The sequence below is a fragment of the Euprymna scolopes genome, chromosome 16, assembly GCF_053919585.1.
Source record: "Euprymna scolopes isolate OS-2025 chromosome 16, ASM5391958v1, whole genome shotgun sequence".
Lineage (NCBI taxonomy): Eukaryota > Metazoa > Mollusca > Cephalopoda > Sepiida > Sepiolidae > Euprymna > Euprymna scolopes.
In genome coordinates, this window is record NC_136497.1 from 58,985,241 (window position 1) to 59,009,625 (window position 24,385).

The following is a 24,385-nucleotide window of genomic DNA, read 5'->3' on the forward strand; positions in this document are numbered from 1 at the left end:
TATATATATATATATTTGTCTACTGTTTTTTGGGGAAAGAATTCCAACGAAGTGTTCGATTACAAAGAAAAGCTTTTTCAATATAAGAGCTTAATATTTATTTACTTAATTGTACAGAAGTTCAGAAAAACCTATGGTACCAATGTTTTTCTGAACTTCTGTACAATTGAATATATATATATATATATATATATATATATATATATATATATATATATATATATATATATATATATATATATATGAGAGAGAGGTTCATTTTATTAAAAGAATTTTTTTTAAACTTTAAGTTCATTAAATAAAGGTCTTTTCTTTTTAAGCTTTTTTGTTAGATAATTTGGGGTTTGTGTATTTCGATTACATTGTTTCTGTTACATCTAAATCAGAAATTAAATGCATAATTGATTACAAGAGTAGGTAATTGCAGATACAAACTATATTCAATATTTTAATATTCTAATGAACAAACAAAATGTTTTTTTAAATGACTTTTCAAATTTTTTAGGCAGTTAAAACTCTGTAGGAATTACAGTCTCTAAAGGTATCTATATGTTAATGCACTAAAGGACTTAATATTATTATATAAGTTATCACCCATCACACTCATTTTAAAAATTGTCCGATTAAAACATTTAATCATTTTAAAATAAATTGTTCTAAAATCAAATTATCTCATCCCGACAACTAAAATGAAATAATTTTAAATAAATACACTTCCAAGAGTGATATTCATTTAATTGATTTGAAGAATATTTAGGTGACAAACATTTTTTATAAAAAACTAAAAACGTTTTTCTCAACTTTTCTTATTAATAGTATTGACGGTGATAGACATTTATTATTTCAAAAGGAACATTATTATTAAAAATAAAATATACAGGTTGATGTAGAAAGCACTGTGGAATTTCTACAGGATTTTGGTAGTTATTTATTATTAATTTTAAGGCAAGGAGATGATGGTTCTGAAGTTTTGATCATTTCTTAGAAAAGCAATCCAAACAAGTGATAACTAGGACTACGACAACAGAATATTCTTTTCATTGCTCTGGCTCTCGAGTATATATCCGACAGTTAATCAACTGAGAACCACATCACTCTATATAAAAGCATATAAGATATCGACGGGTACACACTCGAGAGTCAAAACAATGAAAAGAATATGCTGTTGTCCTATCTTGGCCCTAGTGATAACACATGTGCCCTTAGCAAACCAAAATCAACATCATACAGTTTGTATGCATATTTTAAATCGATATTTAATTTTACGAAATGTGCCACTTGAGCGAGTTAGATACGTGTGCTATTTTAATGATAAATAAGGATTTGTAGATTAACGCAATTCTTGAAAGACTAAAACAAGCAGTCAGAATGAAGGCATCTTTTGCAATAATCTCTACGCATCGATTTGTTAATTCCACACTGAAGATGTTCAAATTCCCTCAAATCAATAACAAATGTTTCACAGAAAAAAATAAAGTATGCAAAACTTGTAATCCTTTTATTACAATAAAGGAAGATAAACTTAATCTGAATAATAAAAAAAAAAATTTAAATGTTCATTTTTCGGGGGGGGGGGGAATGTGAAGAAAAAGAATTACAATCTTTTGATATAAATAGAATTTAATTTCTCAAATCACGGTAAATCCTAATACAAAGAAGCTATATTCAACATTTCAAACAGAACATAGTAATAGATATCTGCTTATTTTAGATATCTAGTAAAGAGTCTGTCAGTGAATGTAATTTCGTTTCTATATGCAAACATTATTGGCTACATATGCCATTTGAAACCAGGTAAGATGACCTGATCATACTGGATTTCTGATCATACTGGATTTCAAAAGTAACTACAGTTGAAATATGCACATCTGTAGCCAAAATAAGAAAATTATACAATAATACTGCTGTACCTGTTATTGAGCACTATTTTATAGTCACAGGATTTTCACTGGATCTATAAACACCAGGCTTTAATATAGGACACCACTGCAACATATATATATATATATATATGATTATATATATTCACACACACGTGCAGATCATAATATCATAATCATTAGATTACTATTACCGTCTTGACATTTAAAAATAAATTTAAATTTCAACTGTATTTAACGGTAACGGTGGCTGTATGGATTTGTTCCTTGCTAATAGAGTCAGAAACGGCTTCATTGACGGGTTCAAATTTCTCGACTGGCAGTAATTGTGACACTCTGGAGAGCCATGTATTTAACAGCTGTCCTGTTTTTAAATCTCTGAAACAGCTACATGGTAAGCAGCTGAGGATCCCCGTTTTCTATTCACAAAATTTTAGTTAAGGTTTTCTTTTCTCATTCTTACATAGTTAAATTCTCTTTCATAACTGAAAACTTTTGAGAAATCGGCTTATGAAAGTGCTAAGTCGATTTAACAATTTTAGTTAAAGCTTCCCCCCGCCCCAATCCTTATATAACTGAATTCTCTCTTGTAATTTTAAACATTTTAGAAGCCGGATTATGTAGGTACTAAGTCTGCGATAGGTTAAATTTAGTTTCTCCCCCCCCCCTCCCCGGGAATTTAAACTGCATTCTTTATTTTTACATTTTTTTTCTTAAAGCTTCTTTAGACCATATATAGAGGGTAACCAAAAAAAAAAAAACGGGCCCCGTGTACACTTTATGTGATATCTCCATTATTTATTCACCGATTGCCCTTATTTTACAGAACATGGCAGAATCAACGACCGTGAGTAAACCAAGACTCCAGTGGGAGCTGAGACAAAGAATACACTGTGTTAAATTTTACTACAAGAGAGGCTCATTTAAGAAAACCCAGGACAGTTTCATGCGTCAGTTTGAATATGAAAAAGCTCCATCTAAAAGCAGAATTCAGAACTGAGTAGACCACTTCGAGAAATATGGGACCGTGGAGAACCTCAACACTGCCAGAGAGAACCATCCAAGCCACTCGGGACGTCCCAAGAAGCGAACAGCCAAGCTGGTAGAAAGAGTGAGAGAGTCTCTCCAGCAGAGTCCGAAATGCTCTGTACGTAAGCGAAGTCAGTCCCTCGGTATGTCCTGTGAGATTTGCAGGAGAGTGCTAGTGAACGATATCAGGGCTTACCCATACAGAATACAGACGCTGCAGACCCTTATAGCCTCAGACAAGAAGCAGAGGAGGCTATGGCAGTCAAGATGCTCAAGAAGATCGAGGAGACACCAAGTTTCCTTAACCTCCTTTGGACCTCAGATGAAGCCCATTTCCATCTTGATGGAAAGGCGAACTCCAAGACAAATGTCTTCTGGGGGTCCTCCAGACCCAATGAAGTAGCCACCAAGCCCCTGCACTCTCCTAAGTGCACGGTGTGGGCTGCAATCTCGGCCAGAGGCATCATCGGACCAATCTTCATCAAAGAATCTGGCGCAGCAGTGACAGTTACCAAGAAACGGTATGTAGAGGTCCTCAAAACCTTCAAGAGTGAGCTTCAGACCATCTACCCGTCGCTCATGAGCAAGTTCTGGTTCCAGCAGGACAAAGCAAGTTCTCAAACCTGTCCCGAGATTGGCTGAAAGAGAACTTCGGAGGCCGAGTAATCAGTCTCAAGACTGATTTTGAGTGGGCACCCCATAGCCCGGACCTAAGCCCCCCCCCCCCCGATTTTTTTCTTTGGGGCTATCTTAAGGACAGAGTCTACGCAGGGAAACCCAGAACCATCACGGAACTCAAGGAAGCCATCAGGAAGGAGATGAGAGCTATTACCAATTCGGTCTGTAAGAACGTCATGGACAACTTCGTGCTGCACCTCAAGAAATGCACGGAGCTAAATGGAGGCCATCTAGAACATATGCTGTAGAACAGAGAAAAAACGTCCAAAGACGCTAGTGTTTTGATGTGATGTTTTGAATATAATAAACTAGTTATATTTCATTTGGACAAAACACTAAGAAACGAGGCCTAATTAGAGTTAGGGCACATTTTTTGGGGTCACCCTGTATATATATATATATATATATATATATATATATATGTGTGTGTGTGTCTGTGTACATTTCTCTACCAAATAACTCAATTTTCAGTCTACAGATTCGAGATTTGACATAAGGGGTATTGAGGTTTGGGAAAATCTTTTTAATCAGTTTTCGGCCAGAAATTTGGCTGTCAAGGGGTCAAAATTCAACGATTTGATTTTTGAAAACTCTACAAAACTGTCAATTTTGGGTCTAAACACTTGAAATTTTAAATGTCGGCTACTTAGACATGGATCAAACTTTTTAATTTTATCTGAGACCAAAAAATAAATGTTAAGGAGTTAAAATTGGGATCAAAGTTAAATTTTTTTTAACCAAAACAATAAATGTTAAGGGGTCAAAGTTTAAAAAGATTTGACCTCTGCGGTCTCTACCAAATTACTCAGACAATTTCTGGCCTAAACATTTGCAATTTTACATAAAGGGTATTCTCAGATAGGACAAGCTTTTTAATTGGTTTGGGTAAAAAATTTGAGATGCCAAGGGGTCAAAGTTCAAAAGATTTAACCTTTGTAGTGTCTAGCAAACTACTTAGCCAATTTTTGGTTTAAACATTTGAAATTTTACATGACGGGTATTCAGACACGCGGCAAACATTTTAATCAGTTTAAGAGCAATATTAATATTTATATAGTAATCTCAACCAAATAAAAAAGCTCAATACAACCAAAATAGAAAATAGAGCTTGTCAGAAAACACAATTTAAGTCTGTTAATTATACCTTACATGAATTCATTGTTCAATAGGATATTCCAATAAGAAATATTAAGATTTCTTATTGAAGTATTTTGTTAAACAATAAATTCATGTAAAGTATAACTTACAGCCTTAAATTGTGTTCTTCTATAGATAAGATTTTGATTTAGATTAATGGCACCAACATTTCAACCTATTGATTTCTTTAGCTGTATTAATAATTTTAGTATTGAGTGAGCATAATGGATTGGATAAATATCAACTAATAATTGGAATAACTTTGACTTTATCACATTCACACTATATATAGTTTACATTCCAAAACAAAAAAAAATATATTTATATTTTTTCTTTGTCTTACATTTTGTCTTACACGTTTCATTGAATGTCATACAAACACAAAACAACTCATCAGAGACAGTTAATATTTTCCTCAGAAAATACAAACAGTTCCAAAGCTTTTTCTTTTTTCAGATTGAAGAGGAAAATCAATGGAAATTGTTGAAAGTCATGAGTCATAAAAACTTATTTATTCAAGGTATAATACGAGAGAAGTCTTTTTAGTCCCACAAGGATGCATTAGTGTTTAAGGTACCATGCTTAATCTTATATATTAGCAAAAAATAATCCACATTCAAGGTGACTTCTGTTCTAGCTTTTAATTTGATATAATTTTAGAAATATAGTTTACTTAACTTTAATAGGACTGGAATGAGGAGCATGAGGAGGAGGTGTGTCATTTTAAATACTTAACTTTCCACATAGTTATTAAAAAATATTGCTTTCTCCATTTTTTTTACTTATTTAAACACCAGGAAATGGAAATGATCAAAGGTGACCTATTTATGTTAAATGAATATAGACTGCCCTTTGACGCAAATATGTTTGAAAAATAAAAGAAAAAAAGATCATCTGAAAATTTGAGAGTGGATTTATAATATTCCAAAGAATTAGAAACAGATTCGATAATAATTTTAGAGGAGGCAAATGTTATATTACACATTCAATGGAAAATGTGAAATTATTATTTGACTTACAACTGTTTTACCCCAGAAAATTTTCTTCTCTTGTATTTTTGAAGAAAAAAAACAAATGGAAGCCATCAGACAGAAAGCAAATCTGAATTTGTATCTAAATAATTACTAAAGTATGGTATGTCCTGTAGTATCTTTTCTTTTGAACTTTAATCTTAAAAACATTTTTGTGCAACTTTTGCACTATATATGATGTTAAAGATGTAACTGAAACATATCAAATTATTTAAAGTGAAATCTAAAGCAATAATAAAACCGACCATATTGTAAGCATATTTATGTTACAAACTCTTTAAATTTTGTCCAAAATTTATTGACACGAAATAAATTTAATTTTCATGAACACAGATTTGCACAAACGAAGACAAAATTTTTCATTTCATTTTTAAAATTGTAAAAAAATAATTATTTGAATTATCTCCCTTCAATATGAACTAAATTAAACAAAAACTATTTAATTCATGTTAGCTATTTATTTTGTTCAATTACATGTTAATATACATAAAATTATAGCTTATATATAGAGAGCAAAATAATACGATAAAATTAAAAAAAAAAAAAAAAAAAAAAAAAAAAAAAAAAAAAACACCAAGGAATGTTTAACAGCTCTGTTCAGTATTAACAAACTATGAATACTCATTGTAAGGGCGCTTGAAATTTTTGTGACAAGAGTTGCACGATCTCCAACCACACCTCTCTTGCCTTGGTATTGTTTAATTCCAGTGGCAAGTAGAAAATCAGAATTAAAATGTACAATTAATACTGTTTTAAATTATTTAAGTTATATTTCAAATGCATAAGCTATTAGTGATTTAAAATTATCAATATTTTGATGTTAACATGGATATGTAATGTCTGCAGAATTTTGTATTCTATATTTGAGTATTGAGATTAATTTAGAATCATTTACATGAAGATGATCAAAATTTACAACAATACTTCTTCCAGTTAATTTAAATTTTTGGCAAGTAGAAATGGAGAAAGTATAATGTTGAACCATTATCTTTCCACAAAGTTATTTTTTAACTTATGATACTTACGCATAATGAGCAGATGAAAATGACCAGTTTATGTCAAATTAATGTTGCATAGAAAGTGAATATGTATTTTAAAAATAAAATTTTAATTTTAAAATTTAGTATGTAATCAATATTTCGTCTAATATCATGCCCCTTCCCCCAAAACATCATCATCGAATCTTCCTGTAAATTTATTACTTATTACGAAACCATAGCCATGTCATTATCCTAAACAAAAATTAAATTGGATTATTGAATAATTTTTGTTTACATTTGACCAAATTTTGTTATATACGTCAAACTGCTCTCATATTCTATGTTTACATATCATTTCCACATCAATGTGGGTTACATGGTAGTACAGAGTGATTTTCTCCATGTAATTCTATAATTTACATTTGTTTCAATGTGCCATTGTTTGAGATTATCTTTGATTGAATCATTCCAAGTTTTCCTCAACCAGCCTTTCCCTCAATTATCCTCGACGGAGATGTGTATATATCTGCTAATCCAACCAGAACTTCATTCAACATGTTCATACCACTGTAGATGGTTACAATGTTGAAATGACTACAGTTTGAGCACCTTTAGCCTAAACAACAGAGCGATAGAATTTATAAAAATGCACGCAACAAATCCACGGAACCATAGTTATGTCATTATTCTGCATCTTAAGAGAGAGAGAGTTAGTGGGAGCCCAGCATTCATTCACATGTAATGTTGCACTATGGCAATAACTGTTGTAAATTCAACTCCTAAGTAACACGTGAAAATAAATGACAGGTTAAGATGGGAAGAAACTCACGTAATTTGCCTCATGCAGTCTGCAAATGCAAAAAAGAACTTAATTCACATCCCCTACCAATAATACAGATCATATCACAGAAGACAGCAAAAGGAATCCAAAAATGTCCAACTTCTGCAGACCGTCCACAGAAATTCCAGTACATACTACTGTATGCGTGCCAGATTTCGCCTCTGTGCAAAGATCTTCTCATCTCCAAAATGTACTGCTTACGACACATCCATGTCTCTGATCAAATTCTAAACTGTACCATCCAAGCACGATACAGCACAATTAGAAGTGAGGTGACGGTGGCTAAGTAGCTAATGGCAGACTGACAACCTGAGTATGACAAGTTCGAATCCAGTTTGTTCCACAGAAACATATTTCCTTAGGAATGTTGGTAACCATCATAAGGTCCCCTCCCGTAAGTACCCAATTTACTCCAAAATGGAGAATTTTGGATACATTTTAAGCACTCTTCCTTATAAATATAGCACTTATATATATATATATATATATATATATATATATATATATATATATATATATATATATAATATTATTATACACACACAATGTTATGTACATACTCTTAATACAGAATAATATATCATACTTTTTTTTGTTTAAGTATTTACTTCAACAGCACTCAAAGCAGGATTTGAGTTCAGTAGTAGCAAAAACATATTTACAGAGACGTTTATATTTCATTCCTGAAAGAAATCATCAGGCTAAATGCATGGATTTACAATCAGAGATCGCTTATATAATGAAACAATGTTAACACCAATTTCTAATGAATTAGAGTTCTTGATTTTATTACCTCTCTCACTACATATTTGTTTTCTTCAATCAATGAATTTTTACTTACTTAGAAAAAAAAATATCAGTTTTTGGTATTCTTTTCTAAAGGAGTCCAACAAACAAAAGAAGACCTTGTCAGGAGAGGTACAACTACATTGAATCATCGGTTGATTGGAAGTAGGTATTGACACTGCTTAAGTATAAAAATGATATCAGAATATAAACCCATTCCTGTCTGAAGCAAAATAACCATTTCTGTGCAGCTTATTTGCTACAAGTATTTTTTCATAATACTAGTACAAGCACACGTGCGCACACACACACACACACACACACACACACACACACACACAAAAAAAAAAAATGTTTGGATGATAAATAAAATTAAATCCTCATGGATAAAAATGAAAATGATAATTGAATAGGGACACGATGAAGAAAGTGCTGTGATGCACAACAGTTTCAAGTATAAAAGGCATTTTGGCGGTAAATGTAGATGTATAGAATGGTCAGCTCCAGTTTTAGGGAAGGGTCTTCAAATGAGGCATATAGGAAAATTTTAATAGGAAGGTTTCAGAGCATTAGGGTAGGAATGGTAAGTGTTGACTAAGCATTCTTAATTGTGGTATAAAACATATCACAGAAAGATTTTAATTCAAAACAAAAATATACTGGAGAAATAAATGTGAAATGAAAAAATGAATGACTATAAAATAAAAACTTAAAATAAATTAAAACTTAATTATTTTTTACAAGTAGTTTTTTTTAATTGAACATAATCATAAGCTTTATTACTTACCCAGAGAAACCGCTCAAACCATCCATAATATTTGCCCCAACATCCCTAGAAAGAAGAATACAGGACTATATATAATAATAATAATAAATATATATATATATATATAGCAATTTCCAAATTATATTATAGACAAACAAAACCAATAATAATCAGTCAATTATCCCATTATATTAATTCCATTATACCCAAATGCATAAATTGGATGACAAAACTCTACAAATATATAATACATTGCTATGCTTTAACTGTATTAATAAGATTCAGTATTTATTTAAAAAACAAAAAATTAAACCTTGTAGTTTACAATTACTTTTTCAAACACAAAACACAGTAGGGAAAAAAAAACAACAAAAAAAAAAAAACAATATCAAATGTCAGTTTCAATTTTTTAGAAGAAATGTATCTCTGACAATAATGAAAACACGAAATGTTACATTAGTTTTACCACCACAACACTTTCCCTGCACGCTCACCTTGTATCTCTCTTATATTAGCTCAATTTGCCAACACCTAAAAAATATTACTGCCCTCCTCCTTCTTGATATAAACACAGTTAATACAAAAATCAATAATACACAAATACATGATGATGGTAACCTTCTATCTTGCGAGACAATAGCTTTTTGCATCTGAAGTACTGCGGCATCTGCTGTGGCTTATACAGTTGAAGCTGGTGTTACCTTACCAAATACAGGCCAAGGTGGGTGATAAGGAGACCTAGGTTTGCCTAGTTACCGGGGTCTCACTCTTGGTGTAGCAGATAAAGTCCGACGGAAAGGCAAGTCAATATGGTCAGAGCCAGCACAGCTGCAGAAGATACCAAAAAGTGTTACAGTGCTACACCATCTACCTATCAGAACTCCAAGCAAGACCTTTTGTCAGGGTTTACTCCTTTAGCCTTTGCCAAGGCATCTACAAGGCAATGGAGCAATGTGCCATAAACTTATATATACTTATATCCTGATATTAAAAATTCTTGAAGCTGTTTACATTCACTCTTTACATTTTACCATAAATGATATTACGAAACTAGTTTCAAAAAACAAGCACATGTTTTGAAATTTTGCATGTAATCACGTTCACATCGAACATCTCATCACTACATTTGCTCATTTTAAAGTCGTAAATTACTAGCTGTAAACAAAAAAAAAAAAATCAGCAGTAAAGATGTTGTAAACACACCAAGACTAACACCGCCTGATGATGATGATGTAATGAACTGGATCAAAAGTATGCATGAAAAAACAAAGAAAAATAAAACAAAAAACACACAAAAAAACTTATATACACTAATTTAACCAAAATACTAACAAAACCATTCAAAAAATTAAAATAAAGTCACGTCAAACAAAAACACTGTTATCTATTATATAAATCGCACTTGTCTGTTTAAATGTATGTATGTATGTTTTTATGCCTACCTAAAACTTTCCACAGAGGCGACGGATTTTCACAAGATCGGTATCGTTTTGAAGCTCGACCCTTTAGACAACAAATATTGAAAAATTGGCTAAGAACATTAATTCCTTCACCCTCAACTAGGATCTTTTCTACAAAGAGGGGTTTCTTTTTTTCACCGGTATTTTCAAAAAGCATCTCCCTCTTTTCGATTGACTAGCCTTAATTTAAACTTTCGCCACTTCCGGTTTGGCGATGAATGCAACGGCAAAGACGTCACACTTTTCTTTTTTTTTCTTTCCCACATTCTTTTTCTCCTTCGTGGTATGGGTTTGAGCCTATCTGCCTACTACCACTTTTTTTTTTTTTTTTTTTGCTCAACACACATCTCCAAACACCTGGGTAATGCCGGACACCCAGGCTAGTCTTATAATATTTGCATAAACGTGTGTGTGTGTGTGTGTGTGTGTGTGTGTGTGTGTATGTGTATATATATATATATATATATATATATATATATATATATATATATACACATACTAGCAAAAGTACCCGTCGTTGACTGGGTTCAAAAACAACCTACAGAAAATGGACTCTGATTTATGAAAGTATGATAGGTTATGAAAAGGAAGGGTTGTAAAGAGATAGCTTCAAATTTGGGGGTATCAAAACCAAAGCAAAATATGATGAAAGTAAAAATAAAATAGATAAACCCCATTATTTATTATACCATACCTGTTCACACTGAAACACTTATTACAATATTCTCTGGATCTATATTAAAAAACCTTGTTAAACTTTGTAACATATTTCCATTCTATGGAGGTCAGGCGCGAACGAACACCCCATAATTTTATAATACCATATTTCTTCAAACTGAAACATAATTATCAAAGTATGCTTACGCAGATATATATGAAAAGTCTTTATTAAAGTTTGTGCCTATTTCCATTCTATGGAGGCCAGGCGCGAACGCAAACTCCACAATTTTATTATACCATCCCTATTTAAGTTAAAACATACTTATCAAAGTATTATTATGTACATCTATATCAAAAACACTTGTAAACGTTCTTTTTAATTTTTAAATTTTTTATTTCCATACTTTGTGGACCAAGCGCGTACGCAGACCCCACAATTTTAATGAATCATCATTATGCCAGATCAAATATACCAATTCCTGTGTCTCGATACATCTTCTATCATTGTATGTGATCAGTTTTCTGTAATAGTCAACCATATAGGAGCCTATTCGTGACTAGACACACACACAGACGTTCAGCTTTATATTATACTAGCAGGGGTGCCCAGCGTTGCTCGGGTGTTTGGAGGTGTATGCTGTGCAAAAAAAGCAAAAAAACAAAAAAAATGGTTAATTTTTTAAAATTTGACCCCTATTATGACCCCTTAAAATTTATTGTTTCGGGCTCAAATCACTTTATTAAGTTAGATCCAGGTTCAAGGAACCTATATCTAAAATTTCAAGTGTCTAGACCCAAAATTGTCGGAGGAGTTTGGTAGAGTTCTTAAAGGTCAAATCGTTGAAATTTGACCCTTTAACAGCCAAATTTCTGGCTGACACCCGTCACATCGATTTTCCCAAATCTCAGTACCCGGTATTTCAAATTTCGAGTCTATAGACTAAAAATTGACAGAGTTATTGCGTAGGGAAATGTACACAGACAGACAGACACACAGACAGACAGACACGTTCACTTTTATAGATATATAGATATATATATACACACACACACACTCCTATAAATTTGGGTTTTTTCTATTGATATTCAACGCACACCTCCAAACACCCACGCACATCGGGCACCCTCATTAGTATAATAGTAAATACAAAATTAAGGTAAAGAGAAAGGGAAGGTGTACAGCATTATGATATAAATACTAATTGAGACAATTTTTTTTATGCGAAACAGGCTTTATTCAAGTTATGTTTCAATACAATGTAAAAAAAAAAAACATGAAAAGTAAATAGACAATCCATAAACGTAAATCATACAGCTTTTACTTCCTTCATCGATAGCTAATACTCTGAGCCGTACAAAGCAGGAGGAAAAATTTGAAACATCAGTATTCTATACTAAGAGATATTTTGTGTTTCGGATATCAATATCATTATTAAGTATGACGCTGACCAAATAAGTATTAAAATTCTAGCTTTCAGAGGAGTTATATTTGTAGGTTTATATGAAAGTAGAATTAATCAGCATCAAATCGCTGCAAACCTTGGGATTCTATTTTCTATTGTTAACTGAACGATTTATCAGCCAAGGAAATAATCCATATTACCTTAGCTAGTTTATCAGGATTACCTGACAGCAGTCTTCATTATTAATGACAATAAATGGGTTTATTTCTTTCTTCCATGTCCATGTATAATCTTCACATATGTAAAAGCTATGATAAAAATAACCTTGTGAATTTTACTATTCATTTCTAATGTCTTTGAATTAATAACACTTTCGTTCCTATGAATAAGTTAAATTATTAATACACTACAAAAATGTTTCAAACAATGTGCAAAATTACAAATTTTAAAACATTTATAAAAAAAAAAAGAAGAAGACGAATGACATCAACTTGAAGCGGTTTGTTTTTGATGGTTGAAACAATTTTAATAAAATTAAATATTTGTTTTCCGTTTAATTTCAGAAATTATTGTTGATTTTTACAATACTTAAAGAACTTGTGAGGATAATCATTCCTACCCACCAGATTCGCAAGTTGCAGATAAGGAAATCACTACCAGATATGGCAGTTAACTGTAGCATAGCACTCACCAGCCAACCTAGTCGGGTTAATTATGAAAATAATGGCAGCAGGTTTTGGATATGAATAGATGTTGGATTAGAAAAATAAAATCCCTAAATACATTTCAAGTGGGTGCTTTGCAGAGGATCTGTTTTACATAGACAATTAAAAGAACCAAATTACTCTGTACTCATAGGATACTACAATTTACTTGTAAAAGTTGCGATCACTAATACTGAAATCAACCTAGAAATAGAGCAACAGAAATTACAAAGACCTGTGACATAGTGGATAAAGTACTTGGTAAAATTCAGTTGTAAGTTACACTCATCTGCAGGTTGAAGACTTAATGCTCAGTGCAAGCAACACTCAAACTACAATTGTGAAGTACTAAGGACATCTACCCAGTCATAGCTGACAGAACAAGCGCATGCTACCCCCAGTGGATTAAATAAAGGATTCCATTCAAAATTTTGTGCAGATTTCACAGTTCGACAAGACACACATAAAAAGGTGGGAGGTTATATCAACCAAAACATTGTGAAAATAAAACTCAAGATGAGAACAGTAGTCCAAATAATCCGAGAAATTGAAAGATAATATGCTTAGACAATGTCTAAGCAAGCTCAAAATAACTAACTATACTAGTAAATAGTAATTTCCCACTAAAATTTAAATTTTAAGTTAGAAAAAAATCAAGTATTATAGTTCATTTGTGCAGTTAAGAACTAAGGAAAATATGATTCTAAATACAAATTGTGACTTAATGCATACAAAAGAAAATTTAAGTAGGAAGGTGTTTTTTTTTTTTGTTGTTTTTTTGGAGGGAGATAAGTACTTACTTTAAACCTTGTCCCATATCCCGCAGAACCTCTTTGGCTTGTTTGTGACTGGAGACCCCATATGTTTCGACATCATTTAATTTCCTTTGGTAGTTTTCAAGCTTCCTCTGAAGCTGTGCAATGGAGTGGGTGGATTTCTGATTTTTCTTCTCGAATACTGTTTTTATCCGTAAAATTTGCTGTTTGTCTGCACCTGATGCTAATCGCAAGTATTCATTGACATTTGCTGAAAAAAGTGCAAAACAAAAGTAGATTATTAAGAGAGAGAGAAAGAGAGACATCCAATGATATGCAAAGTATAATCACCAATGACAGACAGAGAGTCATGCAATTTGAACTGACGTAAACAGCTTTTCTCTTTGTTGTTGTCATTTCCGCCCGTTTGCTTCTCAACTTTTTATTGCTCTTGCTGATCTCTCCAATAATCCCGCAAAAGTTAATAATGCCCAAGGCAACTTATGAAATACATCGAATAACAAACAAAAGCAAACAAAAACAAAAGTTTTATGAATTTGGAGGACAATTTGAGACATTTAAATTCATATATTATTTTAATTACTAAAATAATGTATTTTTAATTTCGAAAATTACTTTAAAGGCAATCTAGAAAATAGCAGTTGATTTTTTTTTTTTTCAAGAGTTCTCATAAATGTGGGTTTATGTGTTGTTGTAGACTAATCAATTTTACACTGAATGATCCGATTGATCTAACAGATAGGGAGTTACCTACTGATTAAATATTTCCTATAATCCAATGGTTTTATATTGGATTACCAGTAAAATATTAATATATATATATATATATATATATATAATTTTAAGATTTTACCTGTAAACAAATATAAGTCTTTTAATTATAGAACATAGATATCAGAATATGCTACAATCTTAATCACAAACAGGACAGTAAAACTATAAGATGTTCTCTACACAAATCTGATCTGGAAAATATGACCTATTCTCTCCACCAAGCAAACTACAACTGTACTAAAGCAGATGTGTCATGTAACAGGCCTACTTAGTCACAGTCATTATTATTGTTATTATCATTATTTCTTTATTTTTTTACTCTTATTACTCCCAAATAAGGCATATTGCCACTTGGACAACGTGTACAGGGACACTATGTATGAGGTTGAGCAGTGAGATTTTCACATTACATTTAAATTTCTGCATATTAGTACAGACAGGGAGGGAATTCCCAAGTCTAGCAGTTTATAAGAAGAAACTATTAGAGTAGCAGGCTCTCCAGCATTTAAGAACCTCAACTGTGAAGGGGTGAGATTTTGCTGCTTGTTGGATTAGTCAGGGGTGTTTATATCAAGTGGGCACGAGTGCTATCAGTTGTCATGGGATATTTCATTAAAGTACTTGCAAAACAAGTACAGGGATGCAACATTGCAACAATGGGATACGGGTTGGAGCTTGGTTGATAGTACAGGGCCAATTAAGTTGGAGACTATTTTTAAGATCCTGTCTAAAAAGGAGAGATGTACCTGCGATCTTATTTTGCACTGTGCTTTTTAGTCCTGAATCTGCTGCCTCAGAATTGCATGAATGAACATGTATCACTGTCGCATTTTCGGAGTTCTGTATTAGTTAACTATCGTAATGTTCCTAAGTTTTATGCATTCGCTAATTAGCTTGGTAGCCTCTGTCTATTGCTAATGGTTTTATGACCATGGCTTAATAAAGGGGAAAATAAATGAATAAATGGTGGGTGCACCACTCCAGAGGTGGCAACAATACTCCATTCATGGGTGAATGGTGGCTTTGTAGAGATACTGTCAGGTCTGAATAGTTTTCTAGTAAGGTAGAGGGAACCCACCTTCTTTGCAACAACCTTGGCAATGTCTTCAATATATTTGTTCTATTTCATGTTGCCTATAAATATTAAACCAAGGAATTTGAACAAAGAACTCTCGGGTAGCATATTATTAGTCATGGCAATTGGTGCTTCAGACGTATTCTGTCTTTTAGACTAGTTACTCTACCAAGGCTTTAGAATACAGTCTGCATTATTTTATCCTTAGATGAGAGAAATGATTAATTCATACTTTCTACATGATATTAGTCCAAGTAAGGCAATAGCTCATGTATGAAGCTTATGTTTGTTCTATTAAGATCTACAGTTTAAATAAAAAAAAAAAAAAAAAAGTTTCTTCTCTGTAAATGTACATACATAAATATATTTTGGTAATTCTGCAGTTTACAAACCGTGCTGTTTTTTTAGAGAGAATCTTAAAGTTAAATTAAATTTTTATAGCATATTTTGTTTATTAAGATGTTAGGTCAAAATACAGAATAGATAACATGCTAAGAAATCCATAAAGTGTAAAAGTACTGCTTACGCGCAGACATTTACAGATAAATGGGGATAGTGTGTGTGTGTGTGTGTGTGTGTGTGTGTGTGTGTGTGTGTGTGTGTGTGTGTGTGTGTGTGTGTGGAGGAGGGGGGGGATTTTTTTTTTTTTTTAAACTACCTTTTTAAAATAGTTTTGTTTTTTGTTTTTTTTTTTAATTTAAATTACATTTCACACTTCTGCAGTTTTCGACCATGTTGAAATATTGTTGTTGGCTTCCTTCCGTCTAGATAGATGATGAAGAATCGCACCTGAAGGTTGTCATGAGTGGTGGCAACTGTTGCTATGATTGCGCAGACCGATGTGAGAGCGGCAGATTCTGTTACATCAGTCCGCTCAATCACAGCAACAGTTGCCACCATTCAATACAACCTTCAGGCGCAATTCTCCATCATCTATCTAGATGGAAGGACACCAACAACAATATTTCAGCATGGTCGAAAACTGCAGAAGTGTGAAATGTAATTTAAATTAAAAAAAAAAAAAATTTTTATTAAAGGGTTTTTTTCCCCCCTATTTATCTGTAAATGTCCACGCATAAGCAATACTTTTTAAAATAGTTTTTTTTTTTTTTTTAAAATTACATTTCCCATTTCTTCAGTTTGGGACCATGCTGAAATAATGTTATTATTTAGAAACACATTCTAAACATATTGACTATTCTGCACCTAATAATTTAATGAGAGAAAAGATGCCATAAAAAGTGAATTTAACTTGAACATTTGGTGCTTTTGTCAAATAGGTATCTAGAGATTTACATGTATATATAGTTTTGACTACTAACTAAATGGCTTAGTTGAAATAAAATGATCATTTTTCCAACTGTAATTCTTCTAATAATTTTAATTTTGAAATTGTGTATACTAGAGATTTTTATTCAATTAAAAAAATAAGTAAAATAAATTTTCTCCCATTCAAATCACCATCATCAGTGTACATAAGCAGAGTCATACGAAGGAGATAGGTATCTACAGAGAAACTGGTCTGCTTACCAATCACTGGATTTTATGAATTGACCCAGCATGACAAATTGTTTAAAGTTGAGCATAGAATTTCTTGAGTTATTATACGTTTCCGGGTAACACTGGAACATAGATCAGCTAGTTTATAGAATATTTCTCTGACAATGACAATCTTATGAAAAAAAATAATTTTCATTTTCTTAATAATACTTACCCTGACAAACACCTATTTTTTTTTTTTTTTTTTTTAGAAAGGTATAGTACTATTAATAGTAAATTATAGATTGATGTAGAGAGTGCCATGAAATTTCCATAAGTTAACTCTAGTTTCTAAATAAAATGTTTACACAAGGTTATGAGCCAACCATTGAGCCCCAATTATCCTCATTTGAAGATTGGAGATATTTCTAGATCCGACCCCAACCTACCCATTATTCAATACTAAAAATCACTTACCTTCTTTTGAGTTCTGTTCCGTTTTAATCTGACCCATAATTTTATGGATCTTTGCCTGTAGGTGCTCTATTGCCGCCCGTGTGCGGCTCTGATCAGGAGTGTGTGCTCCATCACTTTCATCCAGAAAATTATCAGATGAGGCGAGACCTCCCGAGCTTGTCGTAGTTGTACTTGTGGCAGTGTTGGTTGTGATGCTAAGAGTATTAGATGATGTTGTTGTTGTTGTTGATGTTGATGTTGTTGTGGATGTGGTTGTTGTACAGCTGCCATTTTCTTGCTGTATTGTAGGCACGAGGGGAGCCACTGAATGTTTCCCACTTGATGCTCCTTCCAACTGAAACACAAACAGATAGATACATCAAAAACATCTGTATAAGGAAAATTATTTGACCAAATATCATGTTATTGTCATTAAAAATAAGTGGGATTTGTAAAAAAATTTAAATAAAAATCAATTATTTATTAAATTAAAAATTAAAATGTAATATATTTAAGGTTTAAAATCCTCTTAAAAATAGTTTAATAATAAATTAGCATGCATCATCTGGAATAAATTTTCCCCATACGCCATTGATTAGAATAGCTGCCTAATTAAGTTAGGTAGCTATTCTAGTTAAGTCCATAATTAATCAAGCTCTAGTCCACCACCTTACAGCTTCTAAACTTCTGTCCGACCATCAATATGGATTTAGGAAAGCCCGTTCTACTGCAGATATTCTAACTAATCTCTGAATGTACATACCATGCACTGGATAAGACAGGGAAGGAGAGTGCAGTAGCCCTAGATATATCTCAGCCTTCTGGCGGTATGGTACGATGGTCTTCTCATAAAAATCATATCCTATGGTATTACTGGATGAATACTTAACATAATTAAATCCTTCTTAAATAAGAGAAGAATCCGGGTTGTCCTCGATGGTCATACATCTAAACAATATGACATAAATGTAGGTGTACCTAAGGGGTCAATCTTTATTATTCTTAATATTCATAAATGACCTGCCTGATAAAATAGTGTGAGATGGGTATATTTGGTGATGACAACATGCTTTATAACAGGCACGAGGAGAAAACGAATGAACACATATCCAAGGTAATGGTGGAAACCCTAGAGGAAAACTTCCAGTCTATAGTGAGATGGGGACAAAAATGGATAGTAACGTTCAATGCTGCCAATAATGAGCTTTTTTTCTTCAATAATTACAAGAAACATTCTAAACCACCAATAGCTATGGCTAAAGATACATCACCTGAAAGTACTTCATTCAAACTCCTCGGTTTAACATTCACAAGAAACATGAGTTGGAATAGATACATCGAAAGCATTGCCAAGGCTGCTGTGAAGAAAGTAGACTCTCTCTACCGTGCTAGAAAGTTACTTACGCCTGAAAGTATCCTGTACCTCTACAAGGCCACTATTCGGCCATGCATGGAGTATTGTTGTCACATTTGGGCTGATAAATCTACTAGTCTCACTCCTGGACTGGGTTCAAAAGAGAGTCACCAACCTGATAGGTCCTTAACTGTCATCTAAGCTTCAACTTCTATCCCATCGACGAAATGTTGCCTGTTTTACAGGTATTTTAATGATGGAGGCTCCGATGAACTACAAGCCCTTGTACACCCTCGATGTAAACAAACCCGACAAGCAGCAAAGTCCCACCCCTACACAGTAGAGATCCCTAGATGTAAGAAAGCCTTCTACTCTAATAGTTTCTTCCCTAAAACTACTAGACTTTAGAATTCCCTTCCTGGTTCCTGCTTCCCAACTGTACTGACATACAGAAGTTCAAGTGTAATGTGAACAGACATCTTGGTGCTCAACTCCCTACATAGTATCCCTGCAACTTATGTCCCTGATAGTAGCCTGCTACATCAAAGTGGCACCGTGCCTTGTTTGGGATGAAAATGTAAAGAAAGACATTTTTTTTTAATCTGAAGGCAAAAGATTAATAGAAAGTGATTAGAAAATACTGCATATCATTTTATTAGCCAAACGAAGTTCCCTTGATGCTCTTCTTCGAGTGATTGTACGTAAACTGTATTTTTTTAACTTGCATTCCTTTAATTAGAAGTTGCTCATCTCCAGTCTTAACAGTTAACCACTTTACAGAGCATGAAAGATTTTTTTATCAATTAACTTCAATTACTAACTATATTTTTAGAACTAGAATTGTGGATGTGCATCAGCATAAATGCAGTTTAAGAAATTCACGAGATGCTATTATCATTTGCAATGTAATATATGTTTATATACTTTTTTTCCTTAATATTTAGCCACAACCACAATGCAAAAATAATATCTCAATTGGAAACTTTGGTGTAACAAATTGTTAGCAGCTCCCATTAAATTTCATTTTGCCACAAGTTTTACAACTTTTTTTTTTTAATAACTTTTTCAAATGCAATTTTGATTTGAAGGAAAACAACATCTGATTTTTTTTATTTATTTTAAATCTTAGATATTTGATTTAATTGTTTTTGATTAAAGAAAGTGGCATTTCTTTTACTTGCTAGGTGAATTGATTCATCTATCAAGAAAACGACAAAAACTAAATGCATCTCACCTTTCTATAATAGCACACTTATGATGAACAATCCAACAAGAATACAAGATAAATTGACCACTCGTCCCAGTGACATATGGCCGAGTGGTCCGAGACGTTGTATCAAAGTTTACAGTTACCCAAAGGTGCTGAGTTCAATCCTGAACGAAGGCAGTGAAAAGTAACATTCAAAACAGAGTATCAGCAACTATGTCCCAGAGCCTAGCTGGAGTCCGAACACGGTACCCCCGTAATAATAATAAAGGGTTGGGTTTGAGACTCCTAACAAACGGTTCCCCAGTTCGATACAAAACACCTGATGAAGGCTGGAGGGCAAAACGGCCGAAACGTTGTGACTATAACAACCAAGATGAGGAAGTCAGTCCAACAATCTCAATCAATGATCAAAATTACAAGACCAAGGGCATAAATTGTTAGATTTATCGTAATTCTAATGTTTTTAGTTCAGTTAGAGATTAGCAATCACTGTGTAAAGGTGTTACCATGCCTAGAGCAAGATAACTAACTGAAGTTAACTGTTGGTGATGTTCTAAACATATGACCGAATGAAATAGTCCGGTGGAGAAGAGGGAGCAGTGAAAGAAGGCTACAAAGTCATAGCACTTCTTCTGAAGCCAAACCTGGGTCTCTTTGGACATACGTGCTGATGCCGAGTCCTGCTGCCACACCCAGAGCCTCCAAGACGACTGCCTATGTCTGATTTGCATGTTAAATTAAAAAAAAAAAAAAAAAATGTTTTTCTTCTCTTCTCAAACTAAACGTTACTTGGCACTCAATTAACTGTATTCTGTAAGTTTAATCCTCTCCTGAAAACTAACAATCTGCTCTACTCCCCAAGCTGCCACTAACACTCATACAATACACCCGACTTAGATGGGGGTCTTTAGCTTTCTGCCCTTAACCTTCGCATGCTGACCGATTGGAAGTCATGATCACTAAACATTTGTACATTTCTACCCTTTATCCAGGTGGATACTCACTGACAACAGTCTGTACTTAGATGTACAACTATCTATATTACAGAGCAATAGCTGTCCTTTCCTTAGCTTAGCAATGTTAAATACAAAAACTGAACCGATACTCTATAATGCAAAATACAACTTCCTGATTTTTAAATGAAAGCTGAAGATATCTTCATTAGAAATGGTAACCTACTTAATACCTACAAGCTCCATATATTCACATCTACTGGAAATATGCCCATATAACTATTTATTGTACTATACATACTGTATACGACATAGCATATAATTTACTCCCAATTATACCTGTACTGTAATGTACTTCATATCAAAAATGATGCTTGTATCTATTGAATATACAACTTAGCTCATTCTGCTATCTAAAATATCCAGAGCTTGTACAATTTTTTCTAGTTAATTCATAATGCCATACCATTCTGCAACGCATTATCCTATTCCTAAGACAACATAAAAATAAGATAAGGAAACTTTTTTTTTTAAACCTAAAGGAAAAACCAAACCATGTTAACTCCTTCCAACAGACCTGTTTGCAAATATAGCTGCTTCCACTGCGTGAACTCTTACTCAGCCCCTCCTCCAGTAACAAACAATGAAATAGCAATGCCCTGTAATCATTTTGAGGAGTATAATTTTTCAGTTGATATATAACCCTTATAAACTAACCCATTAACATTAACCACCAACACGGGGGCGCAGAAATACCTGGATTAGGACCCAGGCACTGGGAAAACCCTCTTGGTGCTGATGGACCCGTAGACCTTCGCAGGTCATCCGTCTAGGAGAAGGAAAACTCTGAAGCTGAACTTAAGGGGAGGAAGGCCTCTCCAGTCTTGGATGACAACGTTCCTAGAGCTGGTGACTCAAACAAATTACCGGTCTGCAAACCTAAACTGCTTAAGGAGTAGATAGGCACTGTCTATCGCCTGGCTTCCATACTCCTTCTTTGCCTATTAGCTAGGCATAGAGGTCAAATCATAGGAAGTCGACAGACCTTCAGTGGTCGATCTTGTTTTCTGACTAGGGCAATAAACGCCGTTTTCCCCACTCCCGACACATCCCATCCCTTAAACTGAGCACTTGAGAGTGCTTGAATGCCATAGTGCCAGTACAAGTAGATTGGGTTGACCATCGTCTGATGGGTTGAGGATACCGGATAGACAGTTCCTGGCTGCTGTTTCCGACTGGTAGTACAGGTTTCCTAACTCTTTGGTAGCACTTAGAGCGGCTGCTCCATCAACAGTTGTATAATATCGGGTTGTTTGTAGTGCCATGTCGCGCATGGAAAGGGACCTTGCACTAATCCCCGGTGGGCTATCCCGAGGCCACAATCCTAGTAGATGGCAGAACAACCGATGGTCTGCTTGTGTTGCATGTCTGGTATTCTGCATAACCACTTGTTCAGCATCCCTTACCTAAACTGAAACTCTTAAAAAAATGACAGTACAATAAACAATTACGCTAAAACCAGGTCCAAACTCAAACAAAATCAATCTGCCTTCTCCCTTGAGGCTTGCATTTACGAAATGATGTCGACGCATTTTTCCTAACAAACACCCCAGATATCTTAGCACTGTGAAACTAACCTACACTCCTTCATCCCCTCTAACTACTTTAACATGCCTGGATATCTCCTACTCTGCCGTAAGGACTCTGACAAACATATGCACGGGCTTGGAGTATATATTCGGAACACCCATCCCTCGACTAGAGAAACTAAACTAGAATCGGGCGATCAAACCTTTATGTGCTTTAGACTTAAAATGCAACATAACATTAGGTATTATTTTCTCTACCGCTCTCCAGGACTGTACCCTAATAAACAAAGTCTCTGACAGCATAGATACAGCACTTTCCTCGACACTAGCGCACAAGTGCATGTGTTTGGTGACTTCAATGTTCACCACAGCAACTAGCTTGGATTTTCTACTCACACAGACGCAGCTGGTACCACAACACGTAACTTCTCTATATCTCATTCCCTATCACAGATGGTTACATTTCCAACCCGTTTCCCAGATCAGCAAGAACACGCATCACTTCTAGATCTGTTTCTGACCACAGTTCCTGATGACTGTGTAACTAATGCCCACAGCCCACTTGGGAACGCCGATCATGCAGTGGTAATAGTTGAAATAGCCCTAAACTTCAGAGCCCAAACTGAAGAGCCACTGCTCAAAACAACGAGATATTATAAAAAGGCCGACTGGAAAACCATCAGGGATCTCATTAGGGACGGCCCATGGCAAAATATCTTTTCTCTTCCTGCTGAACAGTGCGCAAATGAGACCACTGAATCCTTCAAAACAGCAATTGAAGCACATGTTTCCACACGGAAATTATATAGCAAGCCCCACTCTGCCCAATGGTTTACTTCTACTTGTGCAGCCGCCATCGCACAAAGGCAGCATGTGTACTGCAGATTTAATCGACATAAGTCCAGTTCAAACAGGCAGAAGTATATAGAAGCCAGAAGTAACTGTAAGTAAGAAATAGCGACAGCTAAGAAAGAGATACTGAAACCACCAAAAAACGCAACGAAGCACAGAAATTAGGAACCTGCAACTTCTGGAAAATCTACAACAGTGTAGTAAATAATGGGCAATCAACAATTCCCCCACTATCCAATAATCATGAGGTTGTTTGCTCTGCAACTGAGAAGGCTAACATGCTTGCCAGTCGGTTTGCCTCCAACTCTACACTGGACCCTGTTAACCACCCCCTCCCTGACTTTCCTTTGCGGACAAATGCCACACTAGACAATCTGAAAATCACCCCTTCTCAGGTGCATGGTATCATAAGAAATCTTGACACTGCAAAAGCATGTGGACCTGATATCATTCCGGCTGTGCTATTAAAAAAGTGCTCCGCTGAAGTAGCTTAAGTTCTCTCCAAACTTTAC

General features: G+C 34.1%; 1 protein-coding gene across 33 annotated transcripts in view; it reads right to left on the bottom strand.

The window, feature by feature from the left end:
* The window catches only part of LOC145295993 (transmembrane and coiled-coil domains protein 1-like), a 436,429-nt gene that overhangs the window by 120,911 nt on the left and 291,133 nt on the right, over positions 1-24,385 (bottom strand). For all 33 annotated transcript variants that reach the window (XM_080141999.1, XM_080141989.1, XM_080141996.1 and 30 more), the window contains 3 exons: positions 17,937-18,270; positions 14,156-14,381; positions 9,150-9,194 (listed from right to left, as the gene is read on the bottom strand). In XM_080141999.1, coding sequence (XP_079998125.1) covers positions 9,150-9,194; positions 14,156-14,381; positions 17,937-18,270 — 605 coding nt within the window. The remainder of the gene's footprint in view (positions 1-9,149; positions 9,195-14,155; positions 14,382-17,936; positions 18,271-24,385) is intronic.